General features: G+C 43.8%; 1 protein-coding gene across 2 annotated transcripts in view; it reads left to right on the forward strand.

The window, feature by feature from the left end:
• Nucleotides 1–12789, forward strand: part of LOC119187392 (importin-4) — a 227334-nt gene extending 214545 nt beyond the window's left edge. For both annotated transcript variants that reach the window (XM_037435539.2, XM_075878604.1), the window contains 3 exons: nucleotides 1349–1453; nucleotides 7521–7590; nucleotides 12582–12789. In XM_037435539.2, coding sequence (XP_037291436.2) covers nucleotides 1349–1453; nucleotides 7521–7590; nucleotides 12582–12712 — 306 coding nt within the window. In that variant the 3' untranslated portion in view covers nucleotides 12713–12789. The remainder of the gene's footprint in view (nucleotides 1–1348; nucleotides 1454–7520; nucleotides 7591–12581) is intronic.
• The last annotated feature ends 11325 nt before the right edge of the window (nucleotides 12790–24114 follow it).

Here is a 24114-nt window from a genome sequence, read left to right on the forward strand (position 1 = left end):
GAACAATAACGAAACAAGCGTGTATTTCGTGTGCTGTAGCAACGCCAAGGGGTGAAAGTCAGCACTCGATACGTCATATCAGGGACTCAACGTTGACAACTGTCACATTCACATACACCAACCACTATATTTGGAATAGAGCTATAACTAAAGCAGGTCTCATTACAGCGAGAGGACAAGAATTAAACCTAGACAACAGGAAAGTTACTCGCATGGAAATAAAATGTCTTACCTTTGTTCACATACCTGGGGCTACGATTGAACAGCACAAAGCCTCCAGCCTTACAGACAGGGCACACTTAGATCTGTTTCTGATCTTTAAAAAAAATAGTTCGTGGTGTTAGGAGACACCATCCTAAACGTGGTAAGGCTAATACTGAAATGCACGTCTAACAAATGTGAAAACAGCAAATCTAAAAAGGTCGTCAAACCGTGCGCAAAACTTATGCAGAGACGACGTGACGAAGAAAAAAAAACACGCAAAGGCGCGTCATTTCGCTGCCAGCGCAAAATCATTCCGGCAGGAAAGCGAGTCCGCAGGCAGCCTGCTGGCTGCCGGAGAAGGAAAAACGAACGCATTTGCGGCAGCGTTCCGGCCGGTGGGCGGAGCTTCGGGGCTGCGCGAGAAGTGATAACAAGTCTAAGAACTGAACTGAAGTCTAAGAACATGATAACAAGTCTAAGAACTGAAGTTGACCATCCCTTGGCGATTTGCATGTAAACTCTAGGTCCCCGCTGCATTCCTTGAACACTTTTAAGATATTTACTATAGCCCTGTCACATGTTTAAATAATTACATATTAGGTATGTTGGTGATTACTTAGTGTTTGTGGAGCACAGTGTGCTTGACAGGCCTTTTTAGTGTATATTTCAGCCGTGGCACTGTTTTAACTCATTCAGCAGGTTTCGCTTGACTATCGGGGTTTTATTATTTATATGAGTTTCATGCACTTTTAATGAACAGGCTTTTAGGCCCTTATACAACCATCTTACATTATTATTTATCACTCTCATAACTGTTGTCTTGGCGCTCTTTAACCCTCACTGGCTTTTGAACCACTAACCACCATATGCCATCATCATCATTGTTCTTCATTTTTTCGAGCACACTTTGGAATCCATGACTTGGACAAAAACAGAAAAGTTTGTGTTATATAAGGGCTGATAGTGAGTTTTAAGGCCTGCAATAAAACTTGCTTCTGCACTATTCAGATGTGGAGAATTCAGAAATACAGTTATTTGAAAGTGCAAATGGATGTCTTGCACTGTGATCCCTCTTATAAAGCATCAATAAAGAAACTGCATTGCAGAAAGCGTGTACTACTTATAAGTTGTTTTCTTTTTACAGATTTTTCCAGTGCTGCTTCAGCAGCTTCCTTTGCAGGAAGACTTCGAAGAAAATGATAGTGTTTTCCATTGCATCTGCTATCTCTGCGGAATCGGACATGAGGTGGTAGGTGCATTTTCAATTTTTTTGCTGTCAGTACATTGATTACATTGTGCAGCTGCACAGGAAACCTTATGGTTCATAAACCATGGGCTAAAATGCATTGCTACCATAAAAAAAAAATTAAGAGTATGCATAAGGTGACCAGTAACACAGCACCGTTGGTGTTATCTTCGTGTCTTATTGCATATTTTTACACACAGCTTTTATAACTCAGAAGATTTCAGCATCCACGAAAAACCCTACGCCAGCGAGCGTACAGAAATGCCGATCACATGCATATTTCTGTGTGCTATTTTCTAATAATTGAAGATGTTTCGATTGTGGACTTGTCAGCAATTGGTCATCTCTTATATTACAGTCAGATTTTTCATCAAATTGACTTGTCATTTCTCATTGCCATGCTTCATTGTTGCCAGGATATGAACAGATGGCCCATCGTTGCTGGTAGCAACGGAAGTGTTGCACTGCCAAGCACTAGGAGGAATTTTCACTTGGAGGAAGGAAACAGTTAGAAGAGAGCTTTGTGCAATGGGATAAAAAGAAATATACGATGTATGTCAGGCACCCCAAGCTTCGCTTGCCCCCCTTTTGACCTGATAATAAAGGGCTTCCCCCCCCTCCTCTCCCCATTGTTAGCTTGGCTGAAGTTAGCTGGGACGCGCTGTATACTTAAGGGACACAATGAGAGGTAACTAGCCAGTTCTTTAAGCACAACTGGATGAAGTGGCATTTCTCTAATGACTTTTTTGTGACTCACTGAGGATGATTGTGTGCACAAGTGACTAGCAGCTCATAATTTGTGCTTCAGACTTTCATCACATGATATGCCAATATTGCACTGACTTTAAAAAAATGCAGTACTCTCTATGTTAACAAACAATTGTGCACGATGTTTTCACAAACTCAATTTGAGAGCCACCGACCTAACTGGCCATCTCGAGGCACCTTGTAATACTTTTGTGAAGCAACAGGGGTGTCAGTGCAGAGAACGCTGTTTCTTTCACATTAGTTGAAATAAGTTTTCTTTTAATGGCAATACATGTGTTTTGAAAGCATGCATAGTATGCCAGTCTGGTTTTGATACAGGAAGGCAGCTGCTGGAACTGCACTGTTGGCAACCCAACGTGTATCGCCAAATTTAGCCAAGTTTTATCATCAACCGAGCAACACGCGTGGGCTACCGAAAAGGCGCAACCACGTCCATATCAAATTAGTTCGGTGACGTCGTATCTCGGTTCATGCATAAATCTTGTTAAGGTGGTGTTTGTGTGCATATCTCATTATGCGACTCTATATATGTTTTAAGAGGAAAGCTGTTAGCCAAACCATATAAACTAAAAAATAAAAATCAGTTTCACCGGGGGAGAGATGACGGCAATAGCAAGAATTTGTAATTGTAATACCGCACGCACTTTTTATTTTTGCTACCGCACCATTACGTGTGTAACGCTGCCTTGCACAATCCGCTCTTTAATGACTGGGAACAATCTAGATAATCTTAGAAGCTTCCGATGATATTAAGTGCACAACGTGTACAGTAGAGTTTGTTCTGGAACTTACGCAACTGCTAGGGATAACGCGGGAATCTTCGATGACACACGTATAAATGCCGACGCACTTTGCTGCTGGGCAGATTATCGATGGCCGATGCTCTGGTTTGCAGCTATCAGCCTACAGCTTTTACTGCTTGTAGAGTGGCGTTTCGTTTTCAGAGCACAGGTTTGCCCAAATAAGGTTCACTCAAGAAAACAGCGGCTGCTGCCTTCGTCAACCTCACGACCCCGTGACAATACGAAGGTTGAAAGCTAACGCTTTACCCCCGTATTCTAGAATGTCCCTTCATGTAGTGCAGCGTCATTTTTTGAGCCGAGCTGTGGCGCAGTGCTCAACTCTGTCGAGTGTAGGGTGAAAGTCAAGTCGAGGAGCGTTTGTGAATACGGGGATTAGAATCGGACATCGCGACACTCTGCAAAACGCTGGTGTAAGAAAGGACGTACGGCCGCTCCAGGGAAAAAAATGCTCTTATCGCACAATCTATTTCCGTTGAGAGCGCACCACGTAGAACGGTTTACGTTTACGAACCGCGCGCTGATGCTTGCCGATAGCGTGCGTGCCAGCTTATCACAACCACCCCTTAGAATCAAAATTCACCGCTGCTGCTCAAGTGACCCCATCCCCCCCCCCACCCTTTCCTCCGCGTATTTTTTCATGCTCGTTCAAGACAGGTGGCGTGTTTGCTCTCTGCTTGAACATTCGATGGCTGGTCTAACACGTGGTGAGATAGTATTGCGTGCGCTGTCGCTTCCAAGCAACGAAGATCGGCTGCCTCGTTTAATCTCCGCTTGCGCAGCGCTCACCACCCCAACTTGCACAATTTTACGCGCGGGTAAAACGTACGATTAGCGGGGAATGTTACCAACTTGTAGTTTACACGGAACATTGGGGCTATGGTGAAAACCCGTCGAGTGCCCATGTAGTTCCTATCCTAATAAAAAAGGAAAATCACTTAATTGCTTAACAGTGGCGTTGCGAGCCCATCCAAATTCTGTCTGGTTGTCACGTGGCCTGTAGCACTTCAATGACTGGAACAAAAGTTTTTTACATTTGTATAGAGCCCTATCGGTTTAGTATGAAGATAACTTTTAATGTATTAGTTCGTCTCTAGTCTTGAGTTGCTGTGCTTTCAACTTTACTGTTGTAAGGTTTAGTATATATATATATATATATATATATATATATATATATATATATATATATATATATATATATATAATATTAATTTGGAATAAGTCTGGTCATTTGGTCAGCATGAAATGGTTAGTGAAAAACCATTGAATTTTTTTGTGTTGATGAGAAAGCAAAAAAAAAATGAAAATTCTAATTGACGGGGATGTGTGAACTGAAAAATATGCTCCAAAACTAAATTTTGATGCTCGAAAACACACCTTTTGGTGCTCGAGAATTGCTCCAAAATGCCCCTTTTACTGCTCCAAAGCTGCTCCAAAACCGTGTTATTCCTGCTCCCAAAGGTGCTCCAAAAGACTGAAGCCCGCTTCCACCCCTGAACCCATACTAACATGCACATTTTCCCCAACAACTTTTTTTAAAAGCAGGCTGTGCTTTCATGTCACGTAGCAGTGCACGTTAGCAACTTATTCTGTGGTAGATGAACTTCTCTTTCTACATGTCTCACATTCTTCCATGTGTGGTTTTTATAGCTCTCTTTCTACATGTGCCACATTCTTCCATGTGTGGTTTTTACAGTTGTAGAGATTTACGTAATCTAACTTCCTACAGTTTCACAGTAATTTACTTAGAACTGAGAGCCTCTTTTGTTTTTCTTATTTTGATGTGCCATAGTGGTAAACATTCAGGTCAAGGTGGCCTGGCTTACGTATAGGGTGTTTCAAGAAAAAAATGTTTGAAAACGCCAAAAAACAAGGGGCATGTAATATTTGCTCACTGTTTTCGTAATCACTATTGTGGTGGCAGACCTCCTAAGTGTTGAACACATTGTAAGCAGACACCTAAAGTAATAACCAGACTCATCAATTATAGTATTGATTTTCAATAGTGGATTCAGGCAGTCAGTTCAAGTGTAAGAATTGGTGCCTTTCCTGCGAAAAGACTATGAGATTGCCAAAAAGCAGATGCTAATAATTTTAGCAAAGTGATAAAATCTTGACTAATTTCATAGGCAGAACTGAAACACAGAATAGAACAATTGCCATGCTGCTTCATAATACACTCAATTCTCAATATAACAAAATACCCTGTATAACAAATTTTCGAATATCACAAACTTATTTTTTTGTAAGACACAACTTTGTTATAATGTGGTTTGAGTGTATCTGGAATGAATGATAGTCATTGCATAAATCCTCGATTGACTTCTTCATTGGTGTGTGAGCTGTGCTTGCATTAAAGCACACATGGTGTACATATGTTAGCGAATAAAAAAACAACTGACAATACTGAAACCATTGTCGCTAACAGTGACATTCTGTTTGTCTGCTAGTTGTGCTCATCTGTGCTCTGGTTATGGTATTGGCCATGAGTTTGGCCAAATTTTTTCACCATAGGCCACTCCTTGGAAATATCCAAGCAACAGTGGGCTTCTTCAGGGTACGACTTGGATTCTTTCATTAGACCCAATCACATTTTTTTAAATTAAAAGTTACCTAATTTAATTTGTTTCTCTGTTATGTAATTGATGTCTGCTGCTAAAGAAAACATAATCAAGAAGGCAGTGAGCAAATATTTCATGAGACACGTTATATGTATATATGTGTATGTATGTACATACGAATGATTGTGTAAATAGAGGGTGCCCCAGCTATCTTCAGCTAAAGTATTCTAATGCACTCCATGATGACACGATGAATTTCATTTTGCTGACTACTGCATGAAGTGTGCGACGCTATTTTTTGCATTTTGCTTTATTGTCTAATCAAGCATGTTTATTTAACCAAGTCTTGAAGCAATAAAGCTGTGCAAGATAGTCCAGTGAGAAAGTTGTAAATTAATTTGCTAAACATCCAGCTAGACCGTGTGCAGCTTTCTATCTAATAAGTATTACTGTTTTTGTGCTTACCACAGAGACCTACGAAATACGAAAAATACCACATGAAATGCCCACTTGCACGCCTATATTCACCATGATTGCTGTGCTCTTCAGCGTTCTGCATGAATATAACTCTAGTGTTTGGTCAGGTGTGGTGTAGCGACAATAGTGGTGGCCTAGCATTGACGCATATTTTGCTAATGACAACACAGGCGATAATCACAGCATCTTCTTCTTGTTGAGATGAACAGCCGTAGACTTGTACACATTACAGAAAATAAGTAACCGATGACAATTACTTTATTAAAATTTAATTGGTTGCAGTAGTCAGTTACAGCCCTGTAAATATAACTGTACAATTACAGTAATGTAATCAATTACTTGTGCATTACTTTCCTTCAAAACTTCATTGTCGTGGCACAATAAAATTTTTTGCACTAGTGTTATTGCTGTAACACAGTAACACAGGTTTACTCAAATCACGACAAGCTACTGTGGCTTGGTGGTAGAAAAAAGGCTGGAGGCTTTTGGGGAGGCTGGGAGGCCTAATGTGGTTTTTGTGATGTAGTGTCAGAAGTTGATACCTGTCAACAAGAGCTGTTTTTCAAAGATGTCGTCACTGATTCTTCTATGTGTTCTGGTTAAGAGGTCAGTTGCTCTCAAAGCATGCGCTGGAGAGAAGGTGGTATTATAATGTCGGAACACTTTTCGAACCAGCTTGTAGTTGCACAGCGCTTTGATGCTAGTCTTCATGTCGTCTGTGAAGCACCACGCTTCGCTCTTGCTGGAGCTGGGTTAAGGTATTGCAAGTAAAGTGAAAAAAAAAAAAAAAGTGAAAAAATAGCCTCTGTAGAGACACACTGTCCCCCTCTTCTAACAGGTAAGGGCTTCATTACAGAGCAGTGGCAAATTTTTTTAAACTGCATCTGCCGGAGAAGACTAAGTACAGCTTGATTTTATGACAGAATTGTAATTAATTAGTGGTAAAAAATTACAAGAAGATTTATTTGAACTATGCAGAATATTAAAGTTGTGAAAAGGTAATCTATTATATTACAGAATTAATAGAAAATGTAGTAGACTACTGGTAATTGAATACTTGTAAACAGCCGCTAGAAAAGCATGTTAGCAAGTGGAACATCAAAAACACTGCAATCATGACACTCAGAGGTGTACAAGCGGGCATGTCGTATAGTATTTTTGGTATTTCACAGGCTTGATATAAGTTGGAAACTGTCTAGTTTAATGTCTTGTAAGTTGAACTACAACTTTCCCACTAACTTTTTTTTCCAGCCTCATTGCTTCAAAATTCCATTAACATGCCTAATTAAGCATAACACAAAAAATAGTGTGACTTGCTCCACAGAGTAGTTTGCAACATGCAATTGGTCATGTCATCGTAGAGTGCATCGACATATATTTAAACTCTGGCTACAGATAGCTGAGGTGCCCTGTATTCACACACACTCTTTCTCATGTTTTCATATTTAATTTTGTTTGTTGCAGGTCATGAAAAATCTCCCTGCCATTCTTCGCATCATCCTGAAGGTCATCCAAACTGACCAAATCACTATTGGTTAGTTCATCTTTAACTATTATTTTATTTACAGGACTGTCCCAATTTTTATCGCACAAAATGTAGCGCCACAGCTAGCACCAGGGTTGTCACTGGTGGCTACTTTTCGCCAAATTGGTGAAGCTAAGAGGCCTGTTGCGACCTAAAATATATGAATGGCAACATGGCGAATTTTTGGCGGTTTTTAGCTGAGGTCTCGATTGGGTTTTGCGTTCTATGCTCAGTGTCTTTCTGAAGAATAAGCCTAATTTTTTTTGTTTTTCTTAGTTTTGGACTGGTCAGTAAAAGGCACACTTTGTGTGCACTTAGTACGCCAGTCCTGCTTCTAAATTAATCAGGATTCCGAAGGTGCTGGTGCGTCTCCTACTAAAATTTCAGCAAAATGTATGTCAGCGAACTGTTTCGCGTGCCGCAAGATGGTAGTGTTAGTTTAACTTCTTGAGGTGCTTTATGAGCTTTTGAAGTTGCTAGGTGACTGTTACTTCACATGTTCTGACCACAGCTCTAACTGTCCTGAATAGCTTGTCTAATTCTTCACCGCTGGAGTACTTCCTAATTTGCTGGGCAGAGTTTAAATTTGTTATTAACATACTTTTTGGGCCAGTTGAGCAGCCAGATTCTTTGGGCACCCTTCAGAAACAGCAATGAGGTGAATGCGTAGCGTAAGCATGATTGCACAGAAATTGGGGTATGAGCATTGCGATTGTTATGCACTACATTCGAATTTATTTCTTAGCAACTATGCTTGTTGGGGGAGTTGGAACAAGTCAATCATAATGTATAGTGCAGCACAAAAAAGAGACACCAAACGAGCAAGTGTCCTCGGTCTCTCGCTCGTTTGTTGTCTGTTTTTTTTTTCACTGCACTGCATTATGGTTTAATTTATTTCAATCGTTTTGTAATGAAATTGTTTGATTGTCGGGCACATGATTTTAGTGAAATGAATTCTCTGAATCTGCACGAAGGCTACCTACACCATCTCTCTCTTGTTCAAGCGACTGCCTAATCTTTTACTCGCTACAGCTAAAACCATTACAAATTTTTGTTATGAGGCGCTAGCATTCAGGGATGCTGCTGGTGGATGCATGCTCTTTCTAAGTGCTCCCATGATGAAGCTGGTGATGTGACTGGCATTAAAAAACGTCAGTGTAATCTAGGGGTTAAGGTTAACACTGTACTCCACGGGGCTATATACAATTAGCAATTTTTATCAGTATAGGCACACCACACAAATGTAGAGTGGCAACTTTTTCGGCGAAATTTGAAGAAAAGCGGCGACTTTTGGCGACTTTTTACGTCTGGTTTAGCGAATTTTACTTGAAAGTCAATGGCAACCCTGGCTCGTACTAAACTCTGCTGATTATTATGCTCTATGTCACTGTTTCTTATGTAGGGGTAATTAATGCATTCATGATATAGCATGTTCATTTGCTTACAGTCATAGAAGGCATTAGTGATGTTACCACTCAACATTTTTTTGTTCAAGAATCCTACTCTGTGATGACTTCTGTAAATCAACCAGCTAAAGTAAACATGAAAAATTTAAATTTTAGTGTAACCAGTAATATCAAAATAATCTTCACACCACACTGGTTGAAGTTTCCACTAAAAAACAATGAAGAAATTCAATCTGTGTAAAAAAAAATGCTCCTGCATTCTTTACCAGGAACAGTTTTCACCCATAAATGCTATGATTGGAGTGTGCGAGCGCGCGCTAGCGAGGCCACTACTCTTTACCATACCCTTTTCCTAAGAAGGACTCGTGATCTTTGCCCCCAAAACTCCAGGTGGAAGCAAACTTAAAATTTCAGCAGAAAGCACCTCAGATCATAAGGCAGTCAAGTCTTGATTTCAGTTAAACTCTGAATTACTTATCTTAAAAAATTAATCAGACAGAAGTCACTTTGTCAACATTTAGCATTATAACAATAGATTTTCCTCTGCCTCGGGTTTAGGGCTTTTGCTAATTGACTCCTGCTTGCTTGACTAACTAGTGATGGACGGTCACTGTGCATGGCTGCAGGCACTGATTGCGCGTATGCCAGAAAAGTAATCTCTGTCTTTCCTTAGGGCTTAGTCTAGGGCCTTTCTGTCCTGTGAATTTTTGTTCATTTCTTTCGACTTTTCTGTCTGCATTTGGCTGAGGCGTTTTAACTGCTGTCTAAGTGTAGATTGACCTGTGAAATGACCCTAAAGTTATTCAAAATGTAGTATACTAAAATCCCTGTCACACGGAAAATCTCACATGATTTACAACAAATTACATTACATGCACTTAATGCTATTTTACCTGCCTTGTGTCACACGGAAACAAATTTTATTTTTATATGACGACCACAATCGCAGCCTTTTTCAGCCGTGATTTCGGGAGTAATAAAAATCTATTGGAATTCGCTTGTCAAATGAGTCCTTAGAAATATTTTTAATCACTAAAAAACTCTTTTAAAAATATACTCAGAGCCGTTTTACACAACTGCTTGACATAAATGAAGTCAAGCCAAGAGCCATTTGATAACTTACATGGCCGACAGTATGTTGGGGAGTAGGTTCACAAGTGACATCCAGCTGCAGAGATGAGGCAGTGGTAGCTAATTTGTGTTGTCACCATTTTGTCACAAGAACGCATTTTGGTCACTGAAATCGGACAATGATCACGCATGATCTAGGCAGCAACAACAACTAACGGCGCCTAATTGCGATGCCAGCCATTGTAGTTGAAAGTAGCCGTCTTTCAGAAATGTTCCCGCATCCTAGTACATCATCAAAGCAGTAAAATAGTTAATCTTGTAAAGAAAGATATATGTACAAATTACAAAAGTTGCATATGAGTTATAACCATGTCCTTCGAAATTCCCTAGCATTCAAATCCTCTAGGGCTTGTCACAGCAAAGGTAGAATGCAGAGAAGGCCCACTGTTTATTAACCCTTTGATGATCTTTTTTTTTCTACTTTCCCAGGTTGTCAGGTTATATGTTATTGTGAATTTTAAATGTATGAAATCTATAAAGTCTGGAAAAAATTCTTAAAAATCAGGAACAGTAATTTGGCATCAACATCTCTCTTATCGGTGAAATGTTCAGTAGTATTTCAGAGCTTGGTATTCCTTAAAGCAAGGGTCTACAAACTGTGCCTTATCACAGTTCGTGTACTTTCTCCTCTTGGAGTGTTGAGTTATGTCGGCACACACGGCATTTTCTTTTCGTGCGGTAGTCTTGCTTAGAGTAAACTCTGTAAGCCAGGAGGGTGAGCGTCTGTAATAAACAAACTAAGGGAAATGCTAGTAAAAATGGAAATCAACTTCCACCGCCTCTGCTAGGAAGTACTTTTAAAGGTGGAAAAAGTTTCGCATGCTTCCATAGCAATCACGCAACCGTACCGAAACCATGGAAGGGCATTGCCCTTTAGCATTGCCACTGACCATGCAACGCGCTGAACCTAAAAATCAGTTCTGTTTATCTTCTCATGAAGGTAGTACAATCATTTCAAATGTTTCTTCCAAGACCTAGGAGGCAGCGGCAGCTCCCAGAGAGCATGCATCTTCAGTACAGTGTGAAGTTTCAAACGGAAGGATGAAAAGGTACCCGTACAGCAAAGACCTTGTGAGACTGAAAACTACCCCCATACATGTACGGAAAAAAACCCCCGAGTTAAGAGTAGCTGAGGCAAAAAGAGAGAGTCTATGTTGATTGTAGATTTTGCCTTCTGGCTACGTGGTAACAATACAATCAGTGTCTTCAAATTATTTGAATAATAAGCAGATTTGAAAAATTATTTAAGCAGAATGCTTTTTGGATGGACCTCACAACTTTTAGTGTGCAATAATGGGGCCTAGTGAGATGCAATTTAATGGTTTTTAAAGGATAATGATCGCAGTAGCATTTTCTACTGTGCTGATTTCTTCGCCTCACATTCAGGGAATTCAAAAATTAACCTTTCCCTAAGCACTAATTGTTAATTTCGAGTGCAGTTTTCTATTTTCTTTTCAATGCTTTATGCCAAGTACTTTCTAGTATACTATAGCGTCCATAGCAGTAGAGTATAGGCAACTCAGAGTGCTAAATAAACGGAGAACTTGTGATTAATGGCGGGCTGGCATTGATGAACTCTAAATGGCATATTCTTTCGGAGTGCACTACATACAAGTATGTTTTCATCAAAATTAAGGGCTTTATAATAAAGCTAGAACTCGCAACTCACAAGCAAAGCATAATAAAACAATAGTGACTAACTAAGACATACTAAGTGTTGCAGTGCAGTCTCTGGCCATGCTGTGGATTCTGCACTTTTTTCTGCTTATAGAGAACGCTTTGCACTAAAGTTGCTTCTCTGAGGTTTTTCCTCCCTCTTCAAATTGTCCGTACTGAAAGAACTGACATGTGCTCATCACCTTATCTCTAATAAGATTATTCATACATTGCATAGCCTTTCACTTCATTTTTTTTACTGCTTCTACGTAGTACGCAGGGAATGCATATTCCAAGGAAGTATAAGCATACACTTGGCAGGTTCACACACTCATCACTGTCACAGTATCAACTTTGTGTGCAGAACATAAGTAAAGGGTTAGAGGGTGTCAAAAGATACAGTGTACATTGCATTTCGGGTACTAAAATTACTCAAGTTAATCCTTCTATTGGACAATGACAGATGGTAGCTGTGCTTAGTCGTTTACATCACTTTTTTTATGTGCTGTCAAGTTTCACTGCTTGCGATGCCACTTGTAGTACTTCACATCATGCTATCGTCATTAGGCTGTCGATAGTTGCCAGGTGCTGTTCCTTTTGTGCAGCAGAAATCGCCTCCCATGTTGCATCAAGTTAATATTGTCGTCCTCATATATTGTTTGAGCTCAAGATAAAAACACTGACCACAATACTAAACTTAGCTTATGGTCAGTGTTGTGCTTTTAGATTAAACCAACAGATAGGCTTTTTGTTGTTGTTCTGTGAGTGTACACTAGTGTGATTTTAATTTTTTTTTCTGATTCACAGAAACAAGAGTTAACCTGCTTCATTTAGTCAAGTCCCTGAGTTTGAGCTACCCACAAGAAATTCAGGCCATCCTGCAGGAATGCTCACTTGAAGAGCAACAAGTATTTCAGGCTGTTTGGAAAAATTCTTAATTTAAGTGTGCCAAAGTTATTGGTAAAGTGTTCAAGTGTTCAAGCATCAGCATCTCAATAAATTTCTAACATTATTATTCTTGTTTTGTGGTACACTGCTTTCTTATTTTATTTTTTGCTCTTGCATGAAGATACTTCTAGGCCTCAGCAATAAAACAATAAGTTAAAAGTTAGAAGAGACTGTACTTATCATATTTGGAATTGCCACGAAGAATTTGCAAATGTTTATACGACAGATGAGAAGTGGAAAATCTCCTGCAGTTGCCTCAGAAGTGTTGTTACACACTTCTAGGTAGGTTGGAGACGTGCGTCACTGTGTGTCACTGTATCCAAATCTTGGAAAACATAACATGAGTACTAAAGAGGTGTAAAACAATCATTCTTGATTATTATCTTCCATTTTTCTTGACCCCCCCCCCCCCCAAACAAAGACAAAGTAAAAGCTTGGGAGATCCTACATACCTTGGGAATCGATGTTATGCCAAGCATGCAAAGGGAAACTGACTGTTTTGTAATTTTTTATTAAGCGAGATTTTATGGAATGACACTAAAGATATGTACATACAAATGTATGCACATACATGTTGAACAGTTGCATATGTTTTATGTCACCAGTTGTTTACAGTTGTGTAATGATGCCAACAACAACGTGGGCAATAGCATAAGCTGTAAGCTGATATGTAGCGCCCGTGCTTGCGAGGATGGTAGCCCTATATAAATCATGCTGCTACATAAACAGGAGTGCAACAGCTGTGCCAGTTTGATACCATTCCCCGTCTTCGCGCCGAGCTGTGCTAAAACCATGCAATTTGCTGGGATTGTGCTAAAATGGTCGACTTGCTTCAAAATTTTCTCAGTTGCGCTAATTGACCATTTGCAGAAATCTGCATGGAGCTTTCCTGCAAGGTTGTTTTCCAACCAAAAGGAAAAGAAGAAAAACTCTCGTGCCCGTATTAATTTTCTCGCTCACTCTGCTTTTACCACTCCTATTCCAGTGAAGGCACGCAACAAAAGAACCCCCCCCCCCCCCCCTCTAGACGTTTAACCCCACAAATCAAATCCCCCCCCTGAAACAATTACTGGGTGTCCTACCCCGAACGAACTGTCAGATCGCATGGTAGGCGAGGCACCTGTCATTCGTAAAAAGAGAGTGGGGGGAATGCTAAAACACAGTGAAAAGATCAGTTTGTGAACAAGACCATTTGGTTGGAAAACGACTTTTCAGAAAAAACACTTTGTAGATTTCTGCAAATGGTCGATTTCAGCGAGAAATGGAGGCCGCGTAGGTTAGTCAGCTGCAGTTTGCGCTATCAGTCAATCAAATAGTGCGCAGGCCCTAACCCTAAACCATGGTGTATAATACATTCTCATTAGGTCAAAGCACTCGCGAGGCGCGACCAACCAGACAAAGTAACAAAGCCTTGCGTCTATCGGTCCGCTGGCCACAGTGGATCTCTACCGGCGGGACGACACAACTTCAAGACAAAAATGCGTTTCCATAGCCGCCATCACTTCGCTGGAAATATAGACTTCTTAAAAAGCAAACGCAGCTATGGCATGTTAGCAACTAGAGCTGGAAGCGCACATCGTGTTTTCCGCGCGCGAACAGAGTCGACCTTCTGAGAACGCCAGGGTTACCGGCGACCACGTTGGTCGCCATAATAACGGTACATAAAACAAATTTCTCTCTTGAAGTTGTGTTAGTGCCATCCTCCCGACGATAGATATCTGGTGCTGTCGCTGGACCAACCGGTGTGCGCCGTTGTTATCATATCTGTAGAACGCGCCTTGCAAGCAAGCCGAGAAATCGTGTCTAACCCTAACTCCATTGCAAAAAGAGGGAAAACGTTTTCCACCTATTGGCGGAAAACGCATGTGGGAGGCTTTAGTTCTAACCTGTGCAGAACGCTGCTTAAGCCACCTTTGCCGCAGCACACCAGTGCCCTGTGGAAAGGCGCATCGTGAGTTGAAAGGGGCTGTACGCGCTATTGGGGACGCTGGATCAAAAAGCGCTGAAAAACCAGCTGACGCGGTACTACTTACAGGACACAGCACATTTTATTTAATTACTCATGTGTGTATATGCCACATTATTGTGAGCACTATTATGATCGCCGACGTCAGAAATAGTTATTAACAATCATTTAGAGAACTGTATGACATTTTTGCCACCCTAAAAAAACTGTGCTCTAGATTTTTTTTGACCCCCCTCTCCCCTGCTCCTCAGTTTCACGAATCCCTGTAATTTCAAGGTTGCCAGCTTGGCAGATCTGCGTTTGAATTCATAGTTTGTATGTCACAGACACAGCAAATGCTAATGTGGGCTTTATGATTGTTTGCTCAGTGGGGTGATTCAAAATACTACTTTTATTGGAATAGCGGTACTCGTGTTCACTCTGTACGATTTAGGTGATGTTGAATGGTTTGCACATACTATTTTTTTTTCTAAATATAAGCCTTGTCTTTTTTTCCAAATTTGGTCTTTCGTGATGAAAAATGTGTTTTTTTCTGTAACATGCTCCAAATTAGCATTTTAGTACTCCAAATGTAAGATTTTTCTTCTCCTAAAATTGCTCCATGTTCTACGGCTGTGGCACCCCTGCATAAACCAGCTTCAATGGATGGCGCTTTACTTAAATTGACGTTAACCCAACATGATGTCTGTTATCATAAGCCAGCTCTGCAACTACAATCGACATTTCACCAACATGATGCCTGCATAAGGTCTTTTTCCAAAACAGTCTTGAAACCTGGCGTGGTTTTGTGGTATAATACTTGATTTCTATGCAGAATATTTGGGTTCGATTCCTGCTGCGGCCCTAACATTTATTATTTGCATTTATTTTTTTGCTTAGCGCTCTTGTATTTTTAATTAAATTGCCAATGTTTTTTTTCTTGCTCTTCCTGGGCAGATATAAACTGTCAGTCACCCATGGCGCTAGTACACCCCCTTGTTACAAAGCGTACAGCAGCAAATCATCGTCATAATAATTACCTTCCTGAGAGTTCTTACTCTCTGCCACCATGGGAGCATTTCCACGTTTTTGAGCGCCATCGCTTGCTCTTTGACAAGGAAGGACACTTTTGGATTACTGAAGAAACGTCACTAGGATGGAGGTGGCCATAGAAATAAGCAAAAAAAAATATGGAAACTGCCTTGAAAAATATTGGAAACTACCATGCTAGCACAAAAAATTAGCAACATTTGCATCGATTGGCGCGCCTCGGATAAGAGTCACTTCACATTTTACACTTAAACTGCACGAAAAACAGCTACTCGGATATTCAAGAGTCGCGTTTAGCAGTCTATCGAGTCACGCAGGCAGAAACGGGTGGGCAGGAATGGGAATGTAGTTTTATACCAGAAATGTTCCCCTAGAAACAGACGCACCCATAATATTGCCACATGGTTTGCTTGGCTGAGATCGAAGAGTGAAAGAGGACGAAGACGGTCTCTCCAAGCCGCTGCTTGGCTAGTCGACTCAACGAGCCCATTATATCAAGTTGTCGTGAGAAACGTGACAAGACTGGGGGAGGTGCTGGGTACAACGTCTCACGATCCACCCGATGCCCAAGACCCCGTCCAGCAGCCGGAACACAAGCCCTGCACCCGTGGACACTCCTGTTCATAGAGTGAGCCGCCGTCAACGACGCCTACCGCCTGAGACACCAACCACTGGCGCAGCGACTATGACTTCGACACAAGTCTCGTGCAAGCTCCGACACCTTCCATGCCGATCTACTGCACCGTCCAGAACCCGCTCATGCCTAGCCCCTTTCACGGAGAGCAGCATGAAGATGTTGACGACTGGCTGAGTGAGTTCGAACGTGTTGCAGCGATCAATTACTGGGATGATGCCGCGAAGCTCCGAAACGTGTACACTTGCCTAAAAGGCAGTGCCAAGACGTGGTTTTTGAACAGGGATGATGTTCTGACATCTTGGTGCGAGTTCCAGCGTCGCCTCCTGGAGACCTACAGGAGTCCCGACCGCCGCAAACGGGCGGAGCGTGCACTACAATCACGCATCCAGATGCCCAACGAGACCGTCTCGATGTACGTCGAGGACATGAGATGGCTTTTCAAGCGAGCGGATCCTGCTATGGCAGAAGAAAAAAAGTTGCGCCACCTCATGCGTGGTGTGAAGGAACAACTTTTTGCTGGTTTGGTGCGTAGTCCCCTCAAAAGTGTTGCTGAGTTCCTTACTGAAGCGGCAACAATGGAGCGAGTACTGCACCAACGGTCTGCCCTGTTTGACCGTCAAGTGAATGCTGCCTCAACTCCCGAAATTTTCGCCACCCCTGGGAGCAAGAGCCCCGAATGGATTCGCGAGATCATCCGATCTGTCGTCCGGGAAGAAATTGAAAAGATGTACGGGACAAGGCAAATCGATGTTGGTTCTATCACCAGTGTCATCCGTGATGAGGTCCAGCAGGTGCTGCATGCCCATCGTTTTCCGCCCACATCGGTTGATCCGGAAACGGCTCCTGTGTCTATTGACAGTCGCCGTCGTACGTACGCGGAAGCCTTGCGATCTGCCACTCCTCTTTCTGGTCAAGTAGTCCCGACCCAGCCAGTGCCGCACATCCCGATCCAGACAGTGCCGCACGTCCCGATCCAGACAATGATGCCGTCAGTCGCGATTCAGTCAGCGCATGCTGACTTAGACATCGATAGTCGCTGTGCACCGACGCGCAAGTCTGTTCTCTGGCGTACGCCAGACAGACGACCCCTCTGCTATCATTGCGGTGCGGCTGGTCACATTCACCGCGAATGCCCATACCGGCAACTTGGACTGCGCGGATTTTCCGTCAATTCCCCTTGTCCCCGAATTGGTCAAAGGCCAAGGGATATCGAAGAGTATCTCGCGCAACAGCGTGCACCCTTTACACGATGGCAATCGCGGTCACCATCTCCGAGGAGACCCGCAGCCACTGGGCCAGGTTTCGGAGTGACGGCACGGGAACGCTCCCCGAGCCCTCGTTGGGAAAACTGAAGGCAGTGGCCTTCGGGGGCAAGGTCGCTGGGACTCAAAGTGCGGAAGACCTCCCATCGACGCTTGCACGCAACGCCGAAGGCATTTCGTCAGAGAATCGCAGTACCGAAGAAACGCCGACATCCACATCTGAACCTAGTGACCGCGTGTCACTCGACATACCTATTCTGATTGACGGTCTTCAGGTCAGTGCATTGGTAGACACTGGTGCAGACTATTCAATCATCAGCGGGAGGCTAGCGAAAGATCTAAGGAAAGTGATCACGCCGTGGAATGGAACGCGAATTCGAACAGCTGGAGGACACGTTGTAACACAGCTGGGTCGCTGTACCACAAGAGTGAAAATTCGTGCGTCAACGTTTGTGCTCAGCTGCCTCGTTCTTTGCGACTGTTCGCGTCAGCTGATTATCGGCATAGACTTCCTTCGGGAATACGGTTCCATCATAAATCTCCGTGAGCGCATCGTGACCTTCTCGACTCAAGGCGCAACAGATCGAGACGCTGATAACTGCCGTAGACCTGCGCTACGTGTTGCTGACGACAGTGTGACGCTGCCACCTCGAGCAACTGTTCCCATCGAAATCACTTGTGAAGACTTCCAAGACGGCGACGTGGTGGCTGAAAGCAACCTATCACTTCTGCTGCTCCAAGGTGTATGCGCCGCCCGAAGTCTTGTGCGCGTCTGTGACGGACAGTCAACGATACTAGTTACGAACTTCAATTACGAGCACCGGCATCTTTTCCGCAGAACTACCCTAGCTTATGGAGACCCTGTTGCCGACGTCACGGAGTGCTTTGCGTCCGAGGAAACGCATGAGGATGAGGAATTTCTAGACCGCATCGACATTAATTCGACGCTGTCAGACGAGAGAAAGGCTGCACTTCATGACCTTTTAAGGGAGTTTCGATGTTGCTTCGCCTCTTCTTCTAAAGTCCGTCAAACACACCTCATGAAGCATCGAATTATTACCGACGATGACGTCCGCCCCATCCGGCAGCAGCCTTATCGCGTTTCTGCCAAAGAACGTGAGGCTATTCAGACACAAGTAAAAGAGATGCTCGATGACGAGATTATTCAACCATCCAGCAGCGCTTGGTCCTCGCTAGTCGTTCTAGTAAAGAAAAAAGACGGAACGCTGCGATTCTGTATTGACTACAGGAAGCTTAATAGCGTCACAAAAGAGGACGTCTACCCGCTTTCACGGGTCGACGACTCCCTCGACAGGTTACGACGCGCGAAGTATTTTTCGTCCATCGATCTAAAGAGTGGCTATTGGCAAATTGAAGTGGATGAACGAGACCGAGAAAAAACCACGTTTGTGACTCCCGACGGACTTTACGAATTCCGAGTTCTTTCCTTCGGCCTCTGTTCTGCACCAGCCACTTTTCAGAGGATGATGGACACAGTTCTTGCTGGCTTGAAGTGGCAAAGTTGCCTTGTCTACCTCGATGATGTGGTCATCTTTTCCGAGAGCTTCGAAGAACGTCTGAAGCGTCTGAGAAAGGTTCTGGAAGCCATTCGCACAGCTGAACTCACACTGAAACGTCAAAAATGCCATTTCGGCTATGAAGAGCTGAAATTTCTGGGACATGTCATTAGTGCGGATGGAGTGCGACCTGATCCAGACAAAACTGCTGCTGTCGCCGCCTTCCCTGTTCCATCAGATAAAAGAGCAGTACGCCGTTTCCTCGGCTTGTGCGCGTATTATCGCCGATTTATCGCCAACTTCTCGAAGATAGCTGAACCTCTTACGCGGCTCACCCGAGATGACGTGCCCTTTACTTGGGGCGCAGAACAAGATACAGCGTTCACAGAGTTACGACAGAGAATGCAAACAGCCCCTGTTCTTGCCCATTTTGATGAGGACGCTGCTACAGAAATTTATACAGATGCCAGCAACGTCGGACTTGGCGCTGTCCTTGTACAAGGACATGGCGGCGTTGAGCATGTGATAGCTTACGCCAGTCGTACTCTTTCTCGAGCCGAGACCAACTATTCTACGTCAGAAAAAGAATGCCTCGCAGTCGTGTGGGCGACGACCTTACCTCTACGGTCGTCCCTTCAAAGTGGTGACTGACCACCACTCGCTCTGCTGGCTGGCAAATCTCAGAGATCCATCCGGCCGTCTCGCACGGTAGAGTTTGCGTTTGCAGGAGTTCGATATCACGATTGTGTACAAGTCAGGGCGCAAACACGAAGACACCAACGCGCTTTCTCGAGCACCTGTGGGGAACGCTGTCAGGGGCTCCGAAGATGAAGATGCCTTTCTCGGAGCAGTTAGCGACTCCGAATTTATGTCAAAGCAGCGGACAGACGACGAATTACGCCCAGTCATTGATTCCCTGGAAGGCCGCAACTCTCAGGTCCCTCAACACATTGCTCGCGAACTGTCCTCTTTTTGTCTAAGAAGAGGCATTCTTTACAAGAAAAACGCCCGTGGTAGCGACAAAGCCTTCCTACTCGTTGTTCCTACCGACATGCGTGATGAGATCCTCCTTGCGTGCCACGACGAGCCCACGTCGGGGCATTTGGGCTATTCGCGAACTCTCGCCAGAGTACGCCAACAGTACTACTGGCCGCGACTATCAACTCGTGTACATCGATATGTGAAAGGCTGCCGTGAGTGCCAGCGCCGCAAGACTCCGCCTGTGAGACCCGGGGGCCTGCTCCAGCTGATCGCACCACCACGGACACCGTTTGACCTCGTGGGAATGGACCTTCTTGGGCCCTTCCCTTTGTCGTCTTCTGGGAACAAATGGATTATAGTTGCGACGGATTATCTTACTCGTTATGCTGAAACAAAAGCATTACCCCGTGGCACAGCCTCTGAAGTCGCGCAGTTCTTCGTGCACCAAATCGTCCTACGGCATGGTGCCCCGTCATGCGTGATTACGGACAGAGGGACGTCGTTTACAGCACGAATGATGGAGGACATTTTTAAACTGAGCTGCACAAGTCATCGAAAAACAACGGCTTATCACCCACAATCCAATGGACTGACAGAGAGGCTTAACAAGACCATAGCGGACATGCTGTCAATGTACGTGGACGTACAACACAAAACCTGGGACGAGGTTCTTCCATACATCACGTTTGCTTACAATACGGCAACGCAAGAAACAACGCGATTTCCGCCTTTCCGACTTGTTTACGGACACAACGTGTGAACCATGCTCGATGTTATGCTTCCGTGCGGCCAAAGCAATGAACTTGCTCAAGACGCTGAGCAATACGCTCAATACGCCGAAAAAGCTCGTAAGCTAGCTCGCATAAACACCAGTCACCAACAAGATGCAGTCGCACGACGTTACAACCTCCGCCATCGCAATGTCACCTACCACCCTGGGGACCAAGTGTGGGTGTGGATCCCTGTCCGGCGACCAGGCTTATTCGAAAAACTCCTAAGCCGTTATTTTGGACCGTACAAGGTTCTTAGACGAGTCACAGATGTTACCTACGAGGTATTTCTGAATGGCGCAGCGTCTTCTCGTCGACAGCTTCGGCCAGAAACCCTGCATGTCGTTCGGCTGAAGCCCTACTTCACACAGTAGCCCTTGTGGTTTCACGTGCTACGACATGCCGTGACTTTGCGTTGCTGCTGCTGTTGTGTTCTCCTGTGTTCTTATGCCTTTTCTTTTTGCGCTTGGTGCAAGCGTTGACGAAACTTCCTCATTTGTGCTGCGAGTACTGGCACTCTCCCTCTTTTGGTTCTCTATATCTGCGTGTGTATACCTTCATTTTTTTTTTATTTACGAGCGTCGAGTCGATGCTTTCAAAGGGGGGGACTATTGCCACATGGTTTGCTTGGCTGAGATCGAAGAGTGAAAGAGGACAAAGACGATCTCTCTGAGCCGCTGCTTGGCTAGTCGACTCATCGAGCCCATTATATCAAGTCGTCGTGAGAAACGTGACAATATATAGATAAATCTAGGCAGTGTACCATTGCTCTTGCAGCAGTACCACCGGTCAAGCCTTTCCCTACACGCTACCTAAGAGAGTCTTTTGATCAATGGTGGAAACTCTTAATTATGATAAGAGTTTCTTGAAATTGCTTGTAGCATACCGATGGAGAAAAATGCTAGACGCCTTTTACTGTGCGATTCAGTGCACGCTAATGCACTCAATGTATTTTAAGTTAGTGTACCCCTCAAGCCTCAACTACGGTGTTTCACACAGCCTGGTTTGCATTGAGACCTTGAACCCCACAAAACAACAAAGCAAACAGTGTACACACGCCATTATACAGATATGTATCAGACCCGGGCCTGACTCAGGCCTGAGCCCAAAGCTCACGGGCCCGTGCAAACGCTGCACTTGAAAACTGACGTGGATAGTGCCGTATGTGTTGCACCTGGCGAGCACTAAAGTTGCATTTAGACATGTCAGGATTATGTAAAAGAAAAAAATATAGCCTGGCAGCACTTGTTTATTCTTTTTACATCCTATAATAATCTTATGCCAGTGATCCTCGAATTCGCATCTTATACGTAGTTTGATATGAGTCTCATATTGCTGGCTTTACTTCGCTTCAACTAATATTCAAAGAATAGACAGATTTTGTTGCGCGTCCGGAGCAGTTATACGTATGCAGCCTGCTAGCCATTTTCAATGACAGGCTGCGTTCCTGCAGGACGCGCAACTAAATCTCTCTAGTATGCGTTAATGTAGTGAGACGTTCTTATGTTCTGAACGTAACGGGCTCCTTTCGCATTGAATGGTCAATAAACACATTTTTCTTTTTGTTTTCTTTTCTTTTCTCATCTCCCAAACAAGCTCGCCAGACAGCCGCTGGGATCACATTTCGCCAATATAGCACATAGCTGTGCACCGCTCGGGCCGCCCCATTTTGAAATACAATTGCTGCGTCTCTCTTCAGCGCATGTACAACCCTCATCACGTGCACATGTGACGTAATTTTGCCCGTGAGCGACATCCTAGGAAGATATAAAAAATTCCGCCATATCCACGAAGTGAATGATGATGAGTGGGCGAAGCTCCGGAGGTAAACCTGGTAAACCATGAATCCTCTGTACATTTTGCCCACTCGATTTTATTACATCGCTCCCCCTAGCGTACGTCGCCGCACTAAATCGAACGATTGCCTTCAACCAATGACACGCGCCATATGTGACATCATTCCTATTTTATAAGATCTCGCGTCTTTCATCAACTACAAGTACCGCTTTCTAGTTTATAACATCTTGCATCTTTTCATCATCAGCTACAAGTACCACCATCTAGTAAACACTACAAGAACTAAACGAGAGGTGGCTACATACAGGAGACGGTACCGCCATCTAGTGAACACTGCAAGAACTAAACTAGAGGTGGCTACATACAGGGGACGGTACCGCCATCTAGTGAACACTGCAAGAACTAAACTAGAGGTGGCTACATACAGGCTACAGGGGACGCACAGCCCACGCCCTAAGGAGCTTCGCCCCTAAAAATGAAAAGCAGGTGCTGTCCTGTTCAAATTTCTTCATGCAATTGCAGTTCATGTCACCGCGCGCGCTTTCAGTGTGACTTGAGAATTGGCGTACTAAAGGCTGGGAGCTTGACAAAGACGCGCAGACCTAGTCTCCACAGATCATCGGTGGCCTATTGGCGTTGTTGCACTGTGAACAGGACACCGACGCAACGAAAGACGCTCCCAAAGACAGTTAGGAGAACATATTATCGGTGTGGTGTCGCTCTAGTGTAACCGCACCTTATTGAACCCCTGAAACTTGGTAAAGTAGCGACACGCATTGAAAAAAGTGCGTAAAAATTTTGGTCTGTCTGTCTGTACACTTGTCTTTTTGTCCACTCTTAACGGCACCGGGTATTTTAAACGGTTGACTCCATCTGCAGCGCCCATCATCGTTGCTCAAGCGTTAGCGTTCATACTTGCACAATAATTGCTTATTAATTGGCAATTGCAAGTCTGGGGCACCATAACATCACGTATGTATTCTGCATTTGCGCCTTTTACTAGAAAAGGCATACGTAAGTAATTTAAAGGACCGTAGCGCGCTTATCACGCTGCGCTGACCATGCCACGCTTGCACGAAAAGGCTTGTTTTTCCAACGCTTTGCTAAGACTAGACGGTGGTGGCACCTGCCCGTCACATTGCGTTCTACACCTTATCACCTCTGAGACGGGCGCGCACACCCTTCTCAGAGCCACGCGATATGTTTTCCAAAAAAAACTGCCAGATGGCGATCATGTCTCACGTGTGATGTGACTTGATGCGCTCGTTCGCCTGCACTGCACGCTCGAAGTACTCTAAACGCAGTGCCCCCCAGAATACAATTCACTGAATTTCTTGCGCAGAACATCAAATAAATGTTTTTTCACTCTCTCCACACGCAAGACTATCGTCTTTCGACGACATTTCCAGATAAAATGCTGATATGGAGCCAAC

This window comes from Rhipicephalus microplus, chromosome X, assembly GCF_043290135.1.
Source record: "Rhipicephalus microplus isolate Deutch F79 chromosome X, USDA_Rmic, whole genome shotgun sequence".
Classification (NCBI taxonomy): domain Eukaryota; kingdom Metazoa; phylum Arthropoda; class Arachnida; order Ixodida; family Ixodidae; genus Rhipicephalus; species Rhipicephalus microplus.